General features: G+C 40.5%; 2 protein-coding genes and 1 pseudogene across 2 annotated transcripts; 2 read left to right on the forward strand and 1 right to left on the reverse strand.

Annotated features, from left to right (window-relative positions):
* The first annotated feature begins 675 nt into the window (after positions 1–675).
* LOC148418649 (olfactory receptor class A-like protein 1) lies at positions 676–1614 on the forward strand. Its single transcript, XM_088422567.1, is given in 1 exon segment — positions 676–1614. A coding segment is annotated over 1 exon segment (939 nt).
* Positions 1615–2269: 655 nt separating this feature from the next.
* On the forward strand, positions 2270–17384 carry phtf1 (putative homeodomain transcription factor 1). Its single transcript, XM_088422557.1, has 17 exons — positions 2270–2564; positions 2738–2849; positions 2975–3031; positions 3095–3164; positions 3225–3383; positions 5582–5762; positions 5839–5947; positions 9048–9212; positions 9791–10033; positions 10115–10243; positions 11317–11586; positions 12436–12567; positions 12776–12862; positions 13624–13779; positions 14840–14935; positions 15020–15145; positions 16124–17384. The coding sequence occupies exons 2-17, from the start codon at positions 2820–2822 to the stop codon at positions 16142–16144; spliced, it is 2031 nt and encodes a 676-aa protein (XP_088278683.1). The 5' UTR covers positions 2270–2564; positions 2738–2819; the 3' UTR covers positions 16145–17384.
* LOC148418651 (uncharacterized) lies at positions 6929–8725 on the reverse strand (annotated as a pseudogene).
* Positions 17385–17395: the final 11 nt, after the last annotated feature.

The raw sequence follows: 17395 nt of genomic DNA on the forward strand, positions 1-17395 counted from the left end.
GTAATTAATCACAGTTTCGGGAAAGGCTAACCTTAAATACAGTTACAGTGCAGCGTGCGCTTTAAGAACTTACGTCTCCATTACATATCAGTAAGGCATTTTCAAAGTGCGTTTTTTATTATTTGTGGTGTTTGTTTCTTTTGTTACCATAATTTCTCATGAAACCTTAATGGCAGTTAAGAATGATAAAACATGACTTCAAACATTTCCCGTAAAGTACGGTTTAAATCTGAAACAAACTCATTTGCAGTAGTTCTATGAGTAAACAACAATGGAGGATCCCCCATATTACGGCCTGCATGACTTTAAATCTGTTTTTATTATGCTGACAGAAAAACAAAACTGTGAAAAGCAGTCAGCATGTTCAAGATAATCGGGAATACAAATAAAATGAATATTCCCCAAGCGCTGTACCCTCTGAGACCACTTGAATCCTATTGTTTTTCCATTTTAATTTGCCAAATTAATTTAGTCGAAGCCCTGGGTTGAACTCAAGACTCTCCAATGGGATATGGGAAGGTATAAAGGTGATCGTATGCGCTATTAAAGAATTTAAAACCTCAATCAGCCTGCTGTCTACTTGCTCAGGTGAGATTAGTCGGGTTGCCCTTTGGGAGATTTTACTAAGTCTGCTTCTCTGTCTCTAACCCAAAGGCCCGGTTCAGGCCTTAAGGCATGGACCTGTGCGTGACCATCAAAGGCGTCTCCTTCCTCTTGCAAACAGGAATGGGCATCCTGGGCAACATCGTGGTGCTGCTGGCGTACATCAACATCATCTACACTGAGCGCAAACTCCTTCCTGTGGACATGATCTTGTGCCACTTGGCTTTTGCCAATCTCCTGCTCCTGCTGACCCGCTGCGTGCCCCAGACCATGACGGTGTTCGGCCTCGTCGACCTCCTGGATGACGCGGGCTGCAAGGTGGTGATTTATGGCTACCGCATAGGTCGGGCTCTGTCTGTATGCATCACCTGCATGCTCAGCGTGTTCCAAGCGGTTACCATCGCCCCAGCTGGGCCTCACTTGTCCAGGCTGAAGCCTGCCCTTCCCACCCTGATTCTCCCTACCTTTGCGGGACTCTGGTTCCTCAACATGGCCATATGCATCGCAGCCCCTTTCTTCTCCATGGCTCCACGGAATGGCACCGTTCCAGCCTTCACGCTCAACCTGGGCTTTTGCCACGTGGACTTTAGAAACAGCCTGTCCTACGTCATCAACGGAGTAGCAGTCTCCGGAAGAGATTTCGCTTTCGTGGCGTTGATGTTAGGCTCCAGTTGTTATATTCTGCTGCTTCTCCACCGCCACAGTCGCCAAGTACAAGGCATCCGTCGTACCCATTCGGCCGAGACCAGAGCAGCCAAAACCGTGGTCACCCTAGTGGTTCTGTACGTGTTCTTCTTCGGCATCGATAATGTAATCTGGATCTACATGTTGACCGAGGCCAAGGTGTCTCCGGTGGTGGCGGACATGAGGGTGTTCTTTTCCTCCTGCTATGCGTTCCTCAGCCCGTACTTTATCATCTCCTCCAACAAAAAGGTCAAGGGCAAAATCCTGCGCACAGGCGAGCAGGACAAGACAGTATCAACTGACACATAGGCACCTAGCGATAAATGATCTCTTTTGTGATGAGACTCCAATGGTCCATCAATTGTTCTGTCTCTGAGGTGTACTCCTATTATGTTGAACTGAATGCAGCATTTATATTTATGTAATGTCTTTTACAGATTGATATTACATAAAATATATTGTTCAGAGGTAAGGTAATATAAAGACGAAAGACAATACATGTAAAACAGTATCTTTGAATCACATTGATAAAATGTAAATCAGCAGGCTAACAAGACGGAGAGAGGTCCATTTATACGTTTTGACAGCGATGGAACCCGATTTTGTGTATCTATTTTACACTAACGCAATAGTAACGTCACAACTAAGGAGTTAGTGACACGAGGACCTCATGAAATGTAGACGCAATGCTGTTAAATGCTTTTCGCTGATTGGTCGGAATAACTAACATGGACACTATTTTGATGTCCTCGGCTTTGTCTGACAGACAATAAATGTATCCTGCCCCACATGCTTCATGTTTCTAACAGTGGAATTAACTCTAAAAGCAATTGATTTTGATCGATAAGTATTTAATTAATTATGGCATTTTATTGACGAGACTTTTATTGCGGCTCTCTAGGGAAGGTTGGTCGACACATTTTTGCCTGAAAAGCATGCTTCAGGGAGAAGAAAAATCCACCAGAAAGCCCGGAAAAGGACAGCGGAAGTCAATCGCTGTAATAAAACCAGAAAGGCGGCAAGGAGAGCCTGAAATAAATCCTATTTATGGTTCTTTTGTATGATGTGTACGGTTTTTAATGACATCCATTTGGGCAACGTTCCGTTCGAGAAAGTCACTGGCAACTCCCAGCACGCCACAACGCAACTCCGGAAGACGGAAAAGATGCATTCCAATATGTCTGAATAACAATCAAAATATCAAGGAGCAATGAGAATCGATCCTGTAATTATTACCTAACGTCTTCGAAATGTGCCAACTCTTCCGTTTCTATCTGGTAAGTTTGGCTAATTTACCAGCTGGCCGACACAGCTTGAAGGATACGGAACATCTTCCGGGTTACCTGTTGCATTGTTTTATTAATTTTATTGCCACGTATCCTGTCACATCAGCAAATAAAATGTTATGTCAAGTTCATTGAGTTCATCGTCACCCCTCCTGTTTGTTTAGTGGTCTTTCCCTGCCCTCAGCTCGCCTGTGTGCTCTGTGAAATGAGCTGACTGTGGATCAGTGCTTCCAGCAACAAAACACAATGGCCAGAATATCCTGGTATCAAGAGAAGGTGGGCAGGTGTATGGATAAACGTGGCTATATTTGTCGCCCGTTAGCACACATGTCCGCGATAAAGCTAAGAAAATAAATGATGACTATCCTCTACTTTATAATAAAATGTTGTTGATTCCACAGATTGGAGCCTATGATCAACAAGTCTGGGAGAAGTCTCTGGAGCAGACAGATTTAAATGTAAGAAGGAGAAAATATGTAGTAGGAGATTGTTATGTGTTCTTATATCCAACTCTCTTCTAGGATTTGGACAGTAAGCCCAGAAAGACCGGCCACATCAAATCAGATCTCATTGACGTCGACTTAGTCCGAGGTTGGAAGTCAAGATGGCAAAGTGTCACATTCGGAGTCATCATTGCGTTGTCTCTTACAGGGTCCACATTCAGCAAAGCCAAACCACAGAGTCCCTGGACGGCGTTGACTCGGAAAGGTTTGGTGCGTGTGCTCCTTTTCCCTTTCTTCTTCTCGTGGTGGATCCAGGTCACCTCCAAGTCCATCTCCTCATGCATTCTACTGCTCTACTTTATGCAAGGTTGGCTATGTCCTTTCCTGATGATAAATATTGGTGCTTAAAATGAACCAAATAATGTCATGCTGGACCAATGACCTTTGGGTCATCTTTCCCTTTTGAAATTAATAGAAACACCCATTAATCCGTATTAGCAACCGAAAAGAAATTGCAATGTGTGTGCGTGTGTGTCCGGTATATAGCATCGTGATTTTGTGTTATGCAAGATTTCTCTGTAGTTTTTTTTCTAATTTCTTGAAACTGTAATTACGCTCTTAAAATTATAAAAAAATAAATAAATAACATTTGTCCAGTTCTTACAATTACAGTATGCACAACAATACAGCTCATAAGCAGAAGTTCATATCCGTCTCAAAATTTGTCTCAAATTTGTCTCCCTTTCTCATATAAGGAGTCAATACCACTAAAATACAAAAATTGTTCTAAAATGTTTTGGCAAATGTGCCTTTTTTTTTCCAAATATAACCTGGATTGTTCAGCAGAACACTGTGGATAATTTGCAAAAGCTCGTATCCCTTCCAACACAATTTATCCATGTGTCAAAAGTCAAAACTAAATTATTTTCTCAAATATATATACTGTGCCCCCTAAGTGCACTGTCCTTTTGGGATTGTATAAGCACTGCAAGTCAAAATGTTTGGAGGTTTTGTGACCCTGGCAGCGGCCTAGCTACAGGATACAAGGGTGCACAAAACATTTAAAGAAAAAAAGTTTTTTCCTACTGAAAAAAAACAAAAAAACAATATAGACCAGTATGGTTTTGTTATGTTTTCGAGCAGGTATCTCCAGCAAAGCAAAGGCAAAACAAAATAGCAAGAATCAAAACTGCAACTTTATGCCACTTTTATGATCCAAGCCACAGCTGCCCAGCAGTGCCAATGATGAGCTGGTGGTGGCCGGTAAGCAGATGTTCTTGCGGGTGTCTCTAGCCACTATCAGGGCAACAACAGTATGGATGTGGCTTTGGCTTAGTTGGTTGAGCATGTTGCCCAGTGACTAAATGGTTGGATCATTTTAAAATATTGTCATTTTTGTTTTGCTTTTTCTGCAGCAACAGGGTTAACACTCATGTTTGAGGTTTCTCATATATTGCACTCCTACTTCCAAGGAAATTGTAACAATTTTTATTAAAACAAAAAATAAGAAAATGCATACAGTAGCCTTTACATGTAAGAAATATAAGTAAATAAATGAATAAAGGAAAGAAAAATGAAAAAAAAATACATCAAGCCTTCACTACTGTAAATAAAATGTTCCAAAGAATTCATAGATAGTGTCTTTCACCCCAAATATCCTTACAAACTCATTTTTTGAGTTGTGAAAGAGGGGCTATGTCAGGAAGTTGCATAGCACGACTTGGTACACAATGAAATGCTGACCTGTTTTGGAGATACCAGGCAACTGATAATCACCCTGGTAAGTTGGGTGAACAACGACAAATGTGGGCTGATTGTACTTACTACTTGGATATATGCAAGGAGAAACGACATTCTGTTTTGAATAATTGTAGGGTCATGTAGGTATTAATCCATGTTAATATGAGTGTCATTTCCGTTTCAAGAAATCAGCCAAACAGAAAAAACTCACTCTAGGCCTTCATATTATGTCTGCACATTGGCCACCAGGGTGCAGTATAATGTACTACAGAATAGCAGTGCATACAAACACATACCCACTGTATTGTAAATGAAGAAGGTCAAAATTAGAGCAGAATGACAAATTGCATTTGCAATACAATCAGAATGTGATCAAATGTGATTTCCTAATCGCAAAGGCTGCAGTTTAAATGGTCAGTTACAATCGCACAGCAGAGAGAAAGGGAGGCGAGAAGAAGTGGGACAAGCAGGCACAGACGTCATCTGCAGGGATTTGCTGACCATCTGTAAATTATGGAAAGCATATGAAATTTCCTGGACAGACATTGTATGGGGGACCAGGGTTGTGCCTATGTAGTAAGCCCTGGGGGGAAGAAAAAAACAGAAAAAACTCTGTATGCCTTACCATGTCGAACAGAGAAGCATTACTTGGATGTTTACATGTGAAGCCATGAAGAACACTCTTTTGTGCAGATGTGCCTATTGTTGCTTCCACTGAGTGTAATTACAGTAATTAGGCAACACCTGCGTTCCACAGGAAGACCAAGATCTTGTTATTATGCCCTTTACTCATGAGACAATTTTATTATCACTCTCCCTCTGTAGTGGCTGCTGTGGTACTCTACATGGAGGTCCCTGGGGCGAGCGCCAGCGAGGCATTTGGACCTTTGTGCCTTATGTTGCTGCTGGGCACCGTTCACTGCCAGATCGTGTCTACTGAGTGCAGCCGCTGGCCCTCGGGCAGTCCAGCCACCAACAACGGCAGCAGTCCGGCTCGCAGGAGGAGGTTATATACTCGAGGCTGGACCCAAACACTTTGTGTCACATAAAGTAGACGGTTTTTACATTCTTGTATTGGTCAGGCCCAGGAAGGGCAGGAGCCAGAAGAAATTGGAAGAGAAGAATGAGAACGAGGACAAGGAATTGCTGCACTCATCGCCTTTTGAGGAAGTCCAGCGACAGAAGAGAACGGTACTGCTATCGGCCAAAGTCCGCAGATAGAAGTGGGTCAGAAAGAGTTCAGAATACCAGGTGCCTTCAAGTACCAGTATTTACAAAAATTACACATAATTCATCAAATGCTGTGGAATCTTCAAATTCAACCGGAACAATCTTCATAGGTCTCAAACTCCAGTCCTCGAGGGCCACAATCCTACGTGTTTTTGATGCTCCTGTCTTTAACTCATCTGAATCCAATTATTAGCTCATCAACAAGCTCTGCAGGAGCTTGAAAATGGTTCTAATCATTTGAATCAGGTGTGTTTAAGAGAGCAGTATGGAAAACATGAAGGTTTGCGGCCCTCGAGGACTGGAGTCCTAGTTAGTTAGACTCTAACTATGGACCTATGGTCGAAACAAACATAGGATAAATTCTGTTATAATCTGTTCCACCTTCCCCCCCAATTTTTTTTTTTTTTTAAAGGAAGATAGATAACACTTCAAGCAGGTGTGTCCCAACTAAACTCTGCCATTATTACAGTGTGTGTCCATAACATACATTGTCTTAAAACCTTAAGAACTAGAAATAGAAATGACTGTGCTGCACTGATTATCACAAGGCTGTATTTATTCCAGCATTCCCTATAATTAATAATACATTTACAAAGAAAACATTTAAAACTTACTAATGTTTTTTACAGGTGAGTTGTTAACTGCAGTTTATACTGTACTAGTATGACAGTTAATAATGTTAAAACTTTAGAAAAAAAGAGTTCTGAAGGGAAACTCCCTAAAGGAGAAGGAAAAGAATTCCCTTTTTGGCTTTTCCTTTCAGGAGTCATCACAACGAATCAATTGCTGCCATCTGAGCCTGTCTCCTGCATCCTTTTCTCTCACGCCAACTACTGTACCTTCATGTCCTCTTTCACTACATCTCTAAATCTATTCTTTGATCTCCGTCTGGGCCTCCTGCCTGGAAATGCAAAATTCAGCATCCTTCTCCCTGTATATTCACTATCTCTTCTCCGGACATGTCCAGGCCATGATATATTCATTCCTGACACTATCCATCTTGGTCACTCCCAAAGAGAACCTCAGAGTCTTCATCACTGTTGCCTCCTGTGTTTTCCACATTGACACTCTCACCAGGCCAAACAGCATCGCTGGTCTCACCACCGTCTTGTACACCCTTCTTTTCATTTTCGCAGAAGCCTCTTCTATCACATATTACATACCTCTTCTGTCACCTGACAATTTCTCTTCACCTGCTACAGACTGCCTGCACACGCTTGTTTTCTTTTCATTGCTTTGGACTGTTTACCCTAAAAAAAAAAATCACCGCCTGCTCTTCTTGCATCTTACTCACATCCTCTGCCGTGCTTAGGAGCTACACAATCACGACAGAGTATATTTTATATATATATATATATATATATATATATATATATATATATATATTATATATTACACATACATACACACAGTATTTATCCTCCCCCTTCTTTATCGCTTCTTTTTTTAAATCTCTTCACCTTCTATACTCTTCCACTTGGGTCATTCTCATTCACATATATATACTTCGTCTTGCTGTAGCTAACCTTCATTCCCCTCTTCTCCAAGGCCTCCACTACTCGAGCTTCTACTCCACCTGTTCCCTGCTCTCAACTACTGATCACAATGTCATTTGCAAATTTAGGTCATGGATTCCTATCTAACTTTGTCAACCTGTTCATCATCATAGCAAACAAGGAGGGGTTTAGATCTGATCTCTGATGCAGTCCCACCTCCCCCTAGAACTCTTCTATCACACTTACAACACACCTCAACACTGTCTTACTGTCCTCATACATGTCCTATACTGCTCTAACATACTTCTCTGCCACAGCAGACTTAGTCATATATTACTACAGTTCCTCCCTGGGTACACTGGCATAAGCTTTCTCTAAATATGTAAAGACACAATTCAGCTCCCTCTGAAATTCTCTATTTTGCCAACAACATCCTAAAATCAAATACTGCACCTGTAGTGCTCTTTTTTTGTTTGAAACAATATTGCTGCTCACAAATGCTCAATTCTGCCCTTAATCTAGCTTCACCTACTCGTTCCCTTAACTTCATTGTGTGGCTCCTCCACATTATTGCTCTCTAGTTACAAGAACTGTACACATACATCTCCCTTGTTCTTAAAAATGGTCACCATCACACTTTTCCTCCATTCATCAGGCACCTTCTCACGATCTAGGATCCTGTTAAACAATCCAGTCAGAAACCCTACTGTTACCTCTCCAAGACACTTCCATACCTCTACAGGTATATAATTGGGGCTGAGTGCCTCTCCACTTCATCCTCTTCGATCCTCCACCCACTTCAACAGTACTAATCTTTGCTACTTCCTGTTCCAACACAGTCACCTTTTGTGATCGTTGTTCTGTCTCTCATTTTCCTCATTCATCAACTCTTCAAAGTACTCCTTCCATCTTTCCATCAGTCTACAGGCATCAGCCAGTATGTTTCCATCTCTATCCTTGTTCACCCTGACCACCTGCATATCCTTCCCATCTCTGTCTCTCTGCCTTGCCACCCTGTATTGGTCAGTTTTTCCTTAATGTCCAACATAGCATACCAGTCATTGTAAGCCCTCTGTTTGGCCTTTGCCACCTCTGCATTGACCATATGTTGCATTTCCATGTCTACTCTATTCTATCCTCTCTGTGTCCCACTTCTTCTTCACTTTCCTTTTTTTCTCTGGATACACTACTGCACCTCCTCATTCCACCACCAAGTCTCCTGATCTATTTTCCTTCCAGATTACACACCAAATTTTCCAGATTATGTTAGCTGTAGGTGAGTCAATTGACAGCACCTATGGCCAGCCCGAGTCTGTCTCAACTCAACCCAGTGTTTTTTGGGCACCCAGTGATGTTATAAAATAAATTTGGGCAAGAACATTGCAAGACACATTGTTAATATGGTCAGTAAATAGAATGGTGCTTCCAGATAAAATGCAATGTTACATACACAATATACTGTTTTGGATCTTGGAAAGTAATGAATAAATATTTTGGATGTTTCTCTTTAAGTGCTTCAAATCTCCTTTGATAGACATTCAAACTCTTTTATCCTTTTGTTACAGAGCAAACGAAAGTCCGGCTTCGGCGCGTCAGACGAGCTCTCGAGTGAGGAAGAGGAGGGTGTGCAACCGGTGGATGTTATTCCCCCCGGCCCTCGTCTGCCATCTGCAGTGCCATCTTCTGTGCGCTCCAGAAAGTCCAACAGCAAAACTGCAGTCAGGCCTCAGGTGAACTTTCTTGTCCCCCCTCTTTTTTTTTTTTTTAATTGAAATCTTCTGAAATCATCTGTCAAGAACAGTATGTTTTTCTTCAAGAGGAAAGAAAATCAAATTGAAAGCTCACTAGAAGTGCTTTTACATGTTTTCCATTGAGCACACAACTCCCCATCGGGTGAGTTTGAATGCTTAGTTGTATGTACGGATGGATGTCTTTCTATTGGCCAATATGCTGAATCAGCAGACAGACACTTCATTACTTCACCATTGCATCCATTTTTCGAGCCACACACTGCAGTTCAGCCTCAGAAAAATGTCGAAAGCAAGAGTGCAGACGCAAAGGCCCAACAATCCACCCGGTTGGTGAAACTTACACAATTTTAAATATTGAAAAGAATTAACATATATGGTCGGTCTCCAATCAGATTGAGGAGTAAAAATGACTAAACACACCCAACACCCCTGCATAATTGCTCAGAATACTAATGAATTTTCAATTATCAGATCTTTTTCTGGGTTGAAAAAGGCATCATTGCTGCCAGATTGTCACTATGTGTTCACCCTGCCTAATCTTTCTTTCTCTTCAACAGGAAGGAGCTGGGGCCTTCAAGGCAAAGCCCAGGGAAGTGGAGCGCCTGCGACCCAGCGTGGGCTCGCGGCCGGCTTCCGACACGGATGACACCATGTGGGAGGAGCTCTTTCAAGACCCTGACTCCGCCTCCACAGGGAGCAGCGACAGTGAGGGCAATGGCAGGTTCGCAAGCGGCCATGCGCTGCAGCAGGCCACCACGCTGAGCAGCGATGACGAAAGCCTGCAACAAGGCATCGCAGGGGTAAGACCAACGTGAAGCACTCACTATGTGTGAATTAGGAATTATGATGGTCTTAATTAATTGTGAATGTCATGTCTTCAGCACCAGTTGTCCTGGCTCCAAGCATGCCATCCTTCCAGGGACAGAGTCAGTGCCATCATATGGGAGCAGGGCGAGTGTAAGAAAGCAGACATGTCCGTGCTTGAGATCAGCGGGATCATCCTTACTCGGGTATAGTAGCTGTCAGATTTTTTACTGAGACCTAATGTGACATTATGGACTAGTTTAATGTTGCCTAACCTTTTTTTTCGCCAAGTCATGTTATTTCCTTAACATTCATTTATGAACGGCGGCCCCTCTCTCCCAAATCCTCGCCGCCGCTGCTAGGCCTAAACAACATATTGTTTTGGGACGAAAGTCCCGACTTCAGACAACACTATTTTAGGATCCTCAAAGATGTTTTTTTTTTTTTTTTTTTTTGAAGGCTATAATTTTCTTCTGTTCGGAAGGCGAATTCATTGTATGACAGGCAATCCAAACCTATGTTAAATAGCTAATGCGTTTAGAACCCCAGGTAAAAACATCAAAATTGTACATAATCGGTACCAAAATAGTATACTAAGTACTACGTATATATAATATACATGTATACAATCAGAAAGCATCATAAATAAAAAAATATAGAAAGGATTTATTTACCTTTGAGTGGCGCTTGTTATGCCCATATTCCCTAATAATGGATATAATGAATTAATGAAACATTAAACAATATGGATTTTGATTTGGAATCATAAGCATCATCAGCATAATAACCTCCGTTTGATGCATGCAAACAGGGTTGCACTTAATTAATTCAAAATTTAAATGATTTAATTTACCGCTCAAAATATGTGCAGAAAACACCAATAGCTGAGAATAAAGACCGCAAATGTTAAATAATTCAGTTAATTAATTAATTAGTTAATAATTAACAGTCGTGGCATTTTCAGTTGAATTAAATTCATAAAATGAACGGTGGAAACCACAGAAAATTTCATCATCTCAACTAGAGTACCATACAAGCAACCATGGTGGGTACCTAAAAAATGAAGGTGAATTTAAATCACATTTGTCAGAATCCCAGAAAATGCATCATTTAGACTCGTCGATATACAGTAGTATGATTTAGTCATACTACTTTGGTTTCGCCAATGGGATTTCATGTTGGGTCTATGACTGAGCCTGCCAGGCATAGTGGAGCACACAATTGACAAAGCGACACTTAAAATCATCTTGATCACACATCTCATCTTCTTATCTTCAAGGTGAAGCTTGCAGAGCAAGGTGTGGGCTACCTGGTGTTTGGTGGCCTGGTGACGGCCACGCTGGCGCTCCTGCCTTTCGCCTTCCGCCTGGCACAGTGCCTAGACGTCTTCAGTCTCAGCTCGCCATCAGCGGCCGAACTCCTGGAGATTGCCTTTAGCCCGGCCAGCGCTGACGCCTATGCCTTCTTCTTTATCACCACTGTGCTCAGGGTTTGCCTCACGGGGCTTTTCTTCTTCATGATGTGCGTGGCCGAGAGAACCTATAAGCAGGCGAGTGGCTATAGTCGCTAGTTACTTCTAGCAAGGAGAGTTTTGATGCATTTCGCTAATCCTGCTGCGCCACCGAGCCGCCATTTTGGTCAATTATTGTTTCGGCACTTTGTATCCAATCACTTGCTTGAGGTGGTTATCGGTGACAGCAAGCAACATAGGCAATTCTGCTGCTGCTGGGTGCTCTAAAAACCACATCATCCTTCTCACTATGTATGTGATATCAACAACGGCCAGAAGCGGCGCCAAAAAACAAAGATCAAGCACAAACGTATGAACTGTTAAACTAAATAATTTCCAAAACGTTATTTCGGGTGCAGCCCACGCGGCCCGGTACCGGTCCGCATACCGGTGGTTGGGGAACGCTGTTTTAATGCATGTTTGTTGAAAGCCAAAATTTAGGGCAAAAAATGTCAGTGGCGTCATCCTGAGGTAAAACACTAGTAAAAAGGGTTTTGTAGACAATGGTAGGAAGTGGAGTACGTACCTCTGTAAATTCAAAATCTTTTTGCTGCAAATGGAATCAAGTCACAGCTCAAAAGGTCTCAAGAGTACTTCAATTTTTTTTTTCATTCTTATATTTATTTTTATTCCTCATTTATGGATTTTGTAGTCTTTGTTGTCATTTAGGCGGTAACAGTGCACGTTGACCTTTTGCACCTCCTCTTCAATGGAGTGTTTTTAAATACTCAAACAGTAAACAAACTGCTTTAAACCAATTAAACAAAATGGCCGAAAAACATAGTTTAACCATAGCAACTCTAAAACACAAATGATACAAAAACTGTGTTTTTCCCCATCACCAAATTTTCGATCCATTGACTGAAGTACATATTGTCTTCTCCACAGAGACTTTTATTTGCTAAACACTTCAGCCACCTGACATCTGCTCGCAAAGCCAAGAAGTCCCAGATCCCTCACTTCCGGCTGAAGAAAGTGCAGAACATCAAGATGTGGCTGTCCCTGCGCTCTTTTCTCAGGGTACGTATCTTCATGCGTTATCTGCCCTCACAGCTTGCCCGTCTGTTTTTGTTTTTGTTTTTAACATTACTGTAACATACAATGTATCACGATATATTGTTAAAGAAGGTTGAATAAAGAGCTAAAAAGAAAAGAACACGGATGCGTCCAAGGTCATCGTTAAGTACAGTTTACATGTTTTTCATAGCACTTCATTCATTCATTTCAGAGGCGAGGGCCACAGCGCTCTGTCGACGTCATCGTGTCCACCATCTTCCTCCTCGCCCTCTCCATCTCATTTATCATCTGTGCACAGGTAAAAGCAGCGTGTTAATAAGTGTTGTAGACAAATTGTAAGCGGACTGAAAAGTAATCATCCAAAGAATTACTTTTGTAAGACAGCACTTGCTGGGGAAAAAAAAAAAAATCTCCAGTATTATATGTTTGTATGTTATGTATTTACGGCGCTTACAGCCATACTGCCCTGAGGATGTTCCTATCATGGAATCTAAGCACCGAGACCTAGGCGCCTATACCAAGGCGTCTAGGTGGAGCCCACCTTAGGTCTCTTAGGACTTCATTCTTTGGGGACCAAACCTTGGGCACATTGCGCCAACCACCCAATCGCCTTAAACCCTTAATGGTTACGGGAAGCAGAGATAGAAGTAACAGCAACTTTCTCTGGCCTATGCCCTCAGCCTAAGGCAAAACGGAACTACTACTACTACTGCGTTATGTATTATGTGCAGTCATGTGACTGTTTGGCTCGGTTTGAGCCGTTTCTGCTGTCTGTCTGGTGATACGGGGTCAAATGTCAGTAGTTTAAACATTGAAATGGTGAAACAGATTCACGTGGCACCAACAAACTGACCAATTCAAACACATAGATCGATAGTTTGACAGTCAAAAGTATCGAAAGGAATTCACAATACATAAAATGACACACAATGTAAGCTACACTAACGCCACAAATATTCGGAACACAACGTAGACACACAAACACGCGCATTTCTGGTGTCCATTTCCTCCTAACAAATGAAGTCCAATGTTTAGTTTAGTTTTATTTTGTTTTTGAAGCTTCTGCAGAGCCACACGACCTTCCTGGACTCTCTGACCAACTGGGAGCTGATACTGTGGGGCTCTTCGCTCGTCCTCTTCCTGCTTCGGCTTGCCACGCTGGGGTCCGAGACCAACTGCAAGTACAGCAACTCCTCGGTCCTGCTAACTGAACAGGTCAGAACTTGGTCACCTCAATGTCTCCTGTTTGACTTGTCCAATAATCTGCTTGAATTTTGACTCAGAATCGGGCACAACTTCATCATTTTTGTGTTTGCTAATATTTTGAACTGCTTACGTTACCAAATAATAGGTAACTAAAGTATTGGGGAATCCATTTTATTTTTTGAATGGGTTTTTTTCATAAGTACTACAGTGAAATTATTGATTAGTGATTCGGATTGTCAAATTGTACCCCTTGACATATTTATATACAGCAATTCTTGAAATGTGTATTTGAAATAAGGAAATTAATTTTAGAAACATAAATATAACATATCTATAACGGGAAAGATAGATATGTAACATGATATATTTATTAATTCTATAGGTGCAACTACTGGATTTTTCTGTCAAAAGCGGCACCTGACTAAGAATCTTTTGGTCAGAAAAAAGCCTTACACACCTTGGTATTTTCTCAATTAGCTCTATGATGTGGATGATTCTTTATGACCTAAACAACTTTTCAATTAAGAGCTTTTTCAAGAGTTGTCATTCTGACTTTCTTGATCTCATAATGAGTTGACACAACAAACATTACAAGAATGCTGTTTGCTGGACTTAATCCAGTAATATTGGAATTATTCATTTTATAAAACAAGTAACTACTATCATAAAATTGTTCCTTTTTTTGTAAGGACTTTTGTTTATTTACATTCATCCTGTAACATTTAAATTCCGACTAATTCAAAATACACCTTTATTGGATTTTTTTTTTTCATTTAGGGCAGCACTGTCATGGCTTGTTATGCTCCTGCCTTTACACGTGCATAAACATACACCCAGCATAGACGCAATAAATGGGTTCATCAATTGCATGTGGGATGTGATGACTTTTATTCAAACTATATATATATATATATATATATATATATATATATATATATATATATATATGAACAAAAATCAGTCTTATGACTTTTTTTAACAGTTGTCATGGCTGCGTTTGATTGCGCAGGTGTACCTCATGTTGTGAACGCAACCTGCAGGAGTTCATCCAGTTTTCTGTGCCTTTCAGATTAATCTGTATCTGAAGATCGAGAAAAAACCCAACAAGAAAGAGGAGCTCAACATCGTGAATAACGTCTTGAAACTGGCTACCAAGCTGATGAAGGTGAGCATGAGAGACATACAGTAGCTGCGCTTTAGCAAGCGCTCTATTTGTGAGTGCTCAATTACGCCGAACCCCACCCACCAGGAGTTGGACACGCCGTTCCGCCTTCTCGGCCTGACCGTCAACCCGCTCATCTACAACATCACCAGGGTGGTCATCTTGTCGGCCGTGTCTGCAGTGGTCAGCGACCTGTTGGGATTCAACATCAGAGTGAGTCTCACTTTCGAACTTTCAAAACAATAATATTAACAATTCCAAATAGACAGTTGCAGCTTTGATACAGCCTCTTAATGTTTTGTTTTTTAAATATATGCAGAACAGTACATTTTGAATACACTTCAGTTGTATTTAAGTGCAGTTGCAGCTTTGATACAGCCTCTTAATGTTTTTTTTTTTTAAATATATGCAGAACCGTACATTTTAAATACACTTCAGTTGTATTTAACTGCACATTTGATCTCCTCAACTATTTGTTATACATTTACCAGTACAATACATTTTATGGGTATCAAGTGCCACTTGTCCCTTCTATTTTAATTAAATGCAGTGTTAATGTTCTATTACGAGTTTAGAACACTATGATGTACTATTTATATTGGATTTTACTGCAGCTCATTTTAGTTTTAGTTAGAGTTAGTGTGAGTTTAATAGGTTTTGTTTGAGTACCATATATTCCGCACAATAAGGCGCACCCTCAAATAATGACATATTTTAAAACTTTTTCCATATAGAAGAGGCACCGGATTATAAGGCGCACCCTCAATTAGTGACATATTTTAAAACGTTTTCAATCACAAGATAACAACATACAACATAATAACAATAATAATTCAAATAATAACTCTAAACTCTCAATAGCATAATAAGTCAATGTCAATATGACCAACCTTGTTCAACTGTAAACACACAAAAGAAACAGGTAAAGCTTACTTTATCACTTCATTCCCTATCTACGAATCCCAATCACAATATTGATCCATATATAAGGCACACCTGATTATAAGGCGCTCCATCAGCTTTTTTAAAAAATTAAGGCTTTTAGGTGCACCTTATAGTGCGGAAAATACGGTACTACCACCTAGGAAAACTAAGGATGATACATTTGTATTCTCAATTAACTTTGTTTGTTTTGTTTTTTTCCTCTTCCTCTGTGACGTGAAAGTTTAATCTTTTGTTTGTGTTTTGCAGCTATGGAAAATCAAACCCTGATGTGAATGCGGCAGTGGAACTCCTCGGCTTTTAAAACGGAAAGAGCTCCGCCCCTCGCCCTCTAACCACACGTGCAAAGCTACTGACCGCCATACGACGACTCACACTACGGAGCGTCCCCCCTTTTGGATCCAGTTGAATGTGGTTTAATATAGCCAAGAAAGTGAAATGCTGTACAGCATACTCTGCTATATTACATGCTACATCATGCCAGTAATTTAGCACAGATGGGTGTCTTGAAAGTTTTTTTTTTTTTTAATTTATTTTAGGTTCCAGGTAGCACTTACTGTATGTATTAATAGACCATGACCACTGTCTGCCTTTTCTATTGAAGACCACTGTCATTAATTTAACTATGCAAGTTAGGATTGTTTAACCCTGCTATTGTGTTCCTTTCTTAAAGATACCAATACAGCATTGGTATATCTATCCATTCATTTTTCTTTAGATCGTGTCCTTAGTAAGATCACAAAAGTGAGCAGCCAGGTGACGTGTTCAGCGAAGTGAGTACAGTCAAGGCTTATACAAAGACAGTCTTAATAAATCGAACATGCTTGTTTTGGAAATAAGAGAGGAAGCCAGAGAAAATAGCTGTATGTTTTTCTACAAAAAAAAAAAAAAGTAGCTTGAGGAATATATAATTTTTAGTGGGGTGAATAACAGTAAGACAGGTAAAAAAAACAGAATCTTATTTTTTTAATATAGTTTTTCATCTTATTAATCTTACCCACCAATTATATTGGGGGTCAACAACTTAAAAAATATTTTTTTTCAATGTTTAATGGAAAATGTTTTCAAACTAGCCTCGTTCTTTTGAAAAAAAAAAAATATATATATATATATGGCATTACTGACGCTGTATAGTGGTTTACTTGGCTTCTGTGCAGAAACGAAAATGGCCAGAAAATCATAGCTCTTTGATTCTAATTCATAGGATTTGCCAACATTCACAAATTGTGTTTTTATGATATATTTCTTGTGTGTTAAAGTTGAACCGGGTGTGAATTTTTTGGTGTCACAAAGAAAGCAACATAACAGTTGGGTTCTTGCATGGTGGGTTAACCACTTTACTCAAATTACAATTAAAATGTATCATAGAAACATGTTTAGGATTTTATATTGCAAGCATTGTGCACTTTTTACAATCACCATTCCTTTGAGAATTTTTTTTTTCCCCAAAATCAGGGTGGGTCTCTTCCCTGCTTGATGCTGATTGATAGAATAAAATGTTTTAACTCCACTTGTGGTGTT

The sequence above is a fragment of the Hippichthys cyanospilos genome, chromosome 9 (genome assembly GCF_059441005.1).
Source record: "Hippichthys cyanospilos isolate Australia breed blue-spotted pipefish chromosome 9, RoL_Hcya_1.0, whole genome shotgun sequence".
NCBI lineage: Eukaryota > Metazoa > Chordata > Actinopteri > Syngnathiformes > Syngnathidae > Hippichthys > Hippichthys cyanospilos.

Coding starts and splice junctions, on each gene's coding strand:
- phtf1 (XM_088422557.1), top strand. CDS start 2,820: ATGGCCAGAATATCCTGGTATCAAGAGAAG. Junction 11,587..12,435: donor CCGAGAGAACCTATAAGCAG/GCGAGTGGCTAT, acceptor TCTTCTCCACAG/AGACTTTTATTTGCTAAACA. Junction 15,146..16,123: donor TGTTGGGATTCAACATCAGA/GTGAGTCTCACT, acceptor TGTGTTTTGCAG/CTATGGAAAATCAAACCCTG.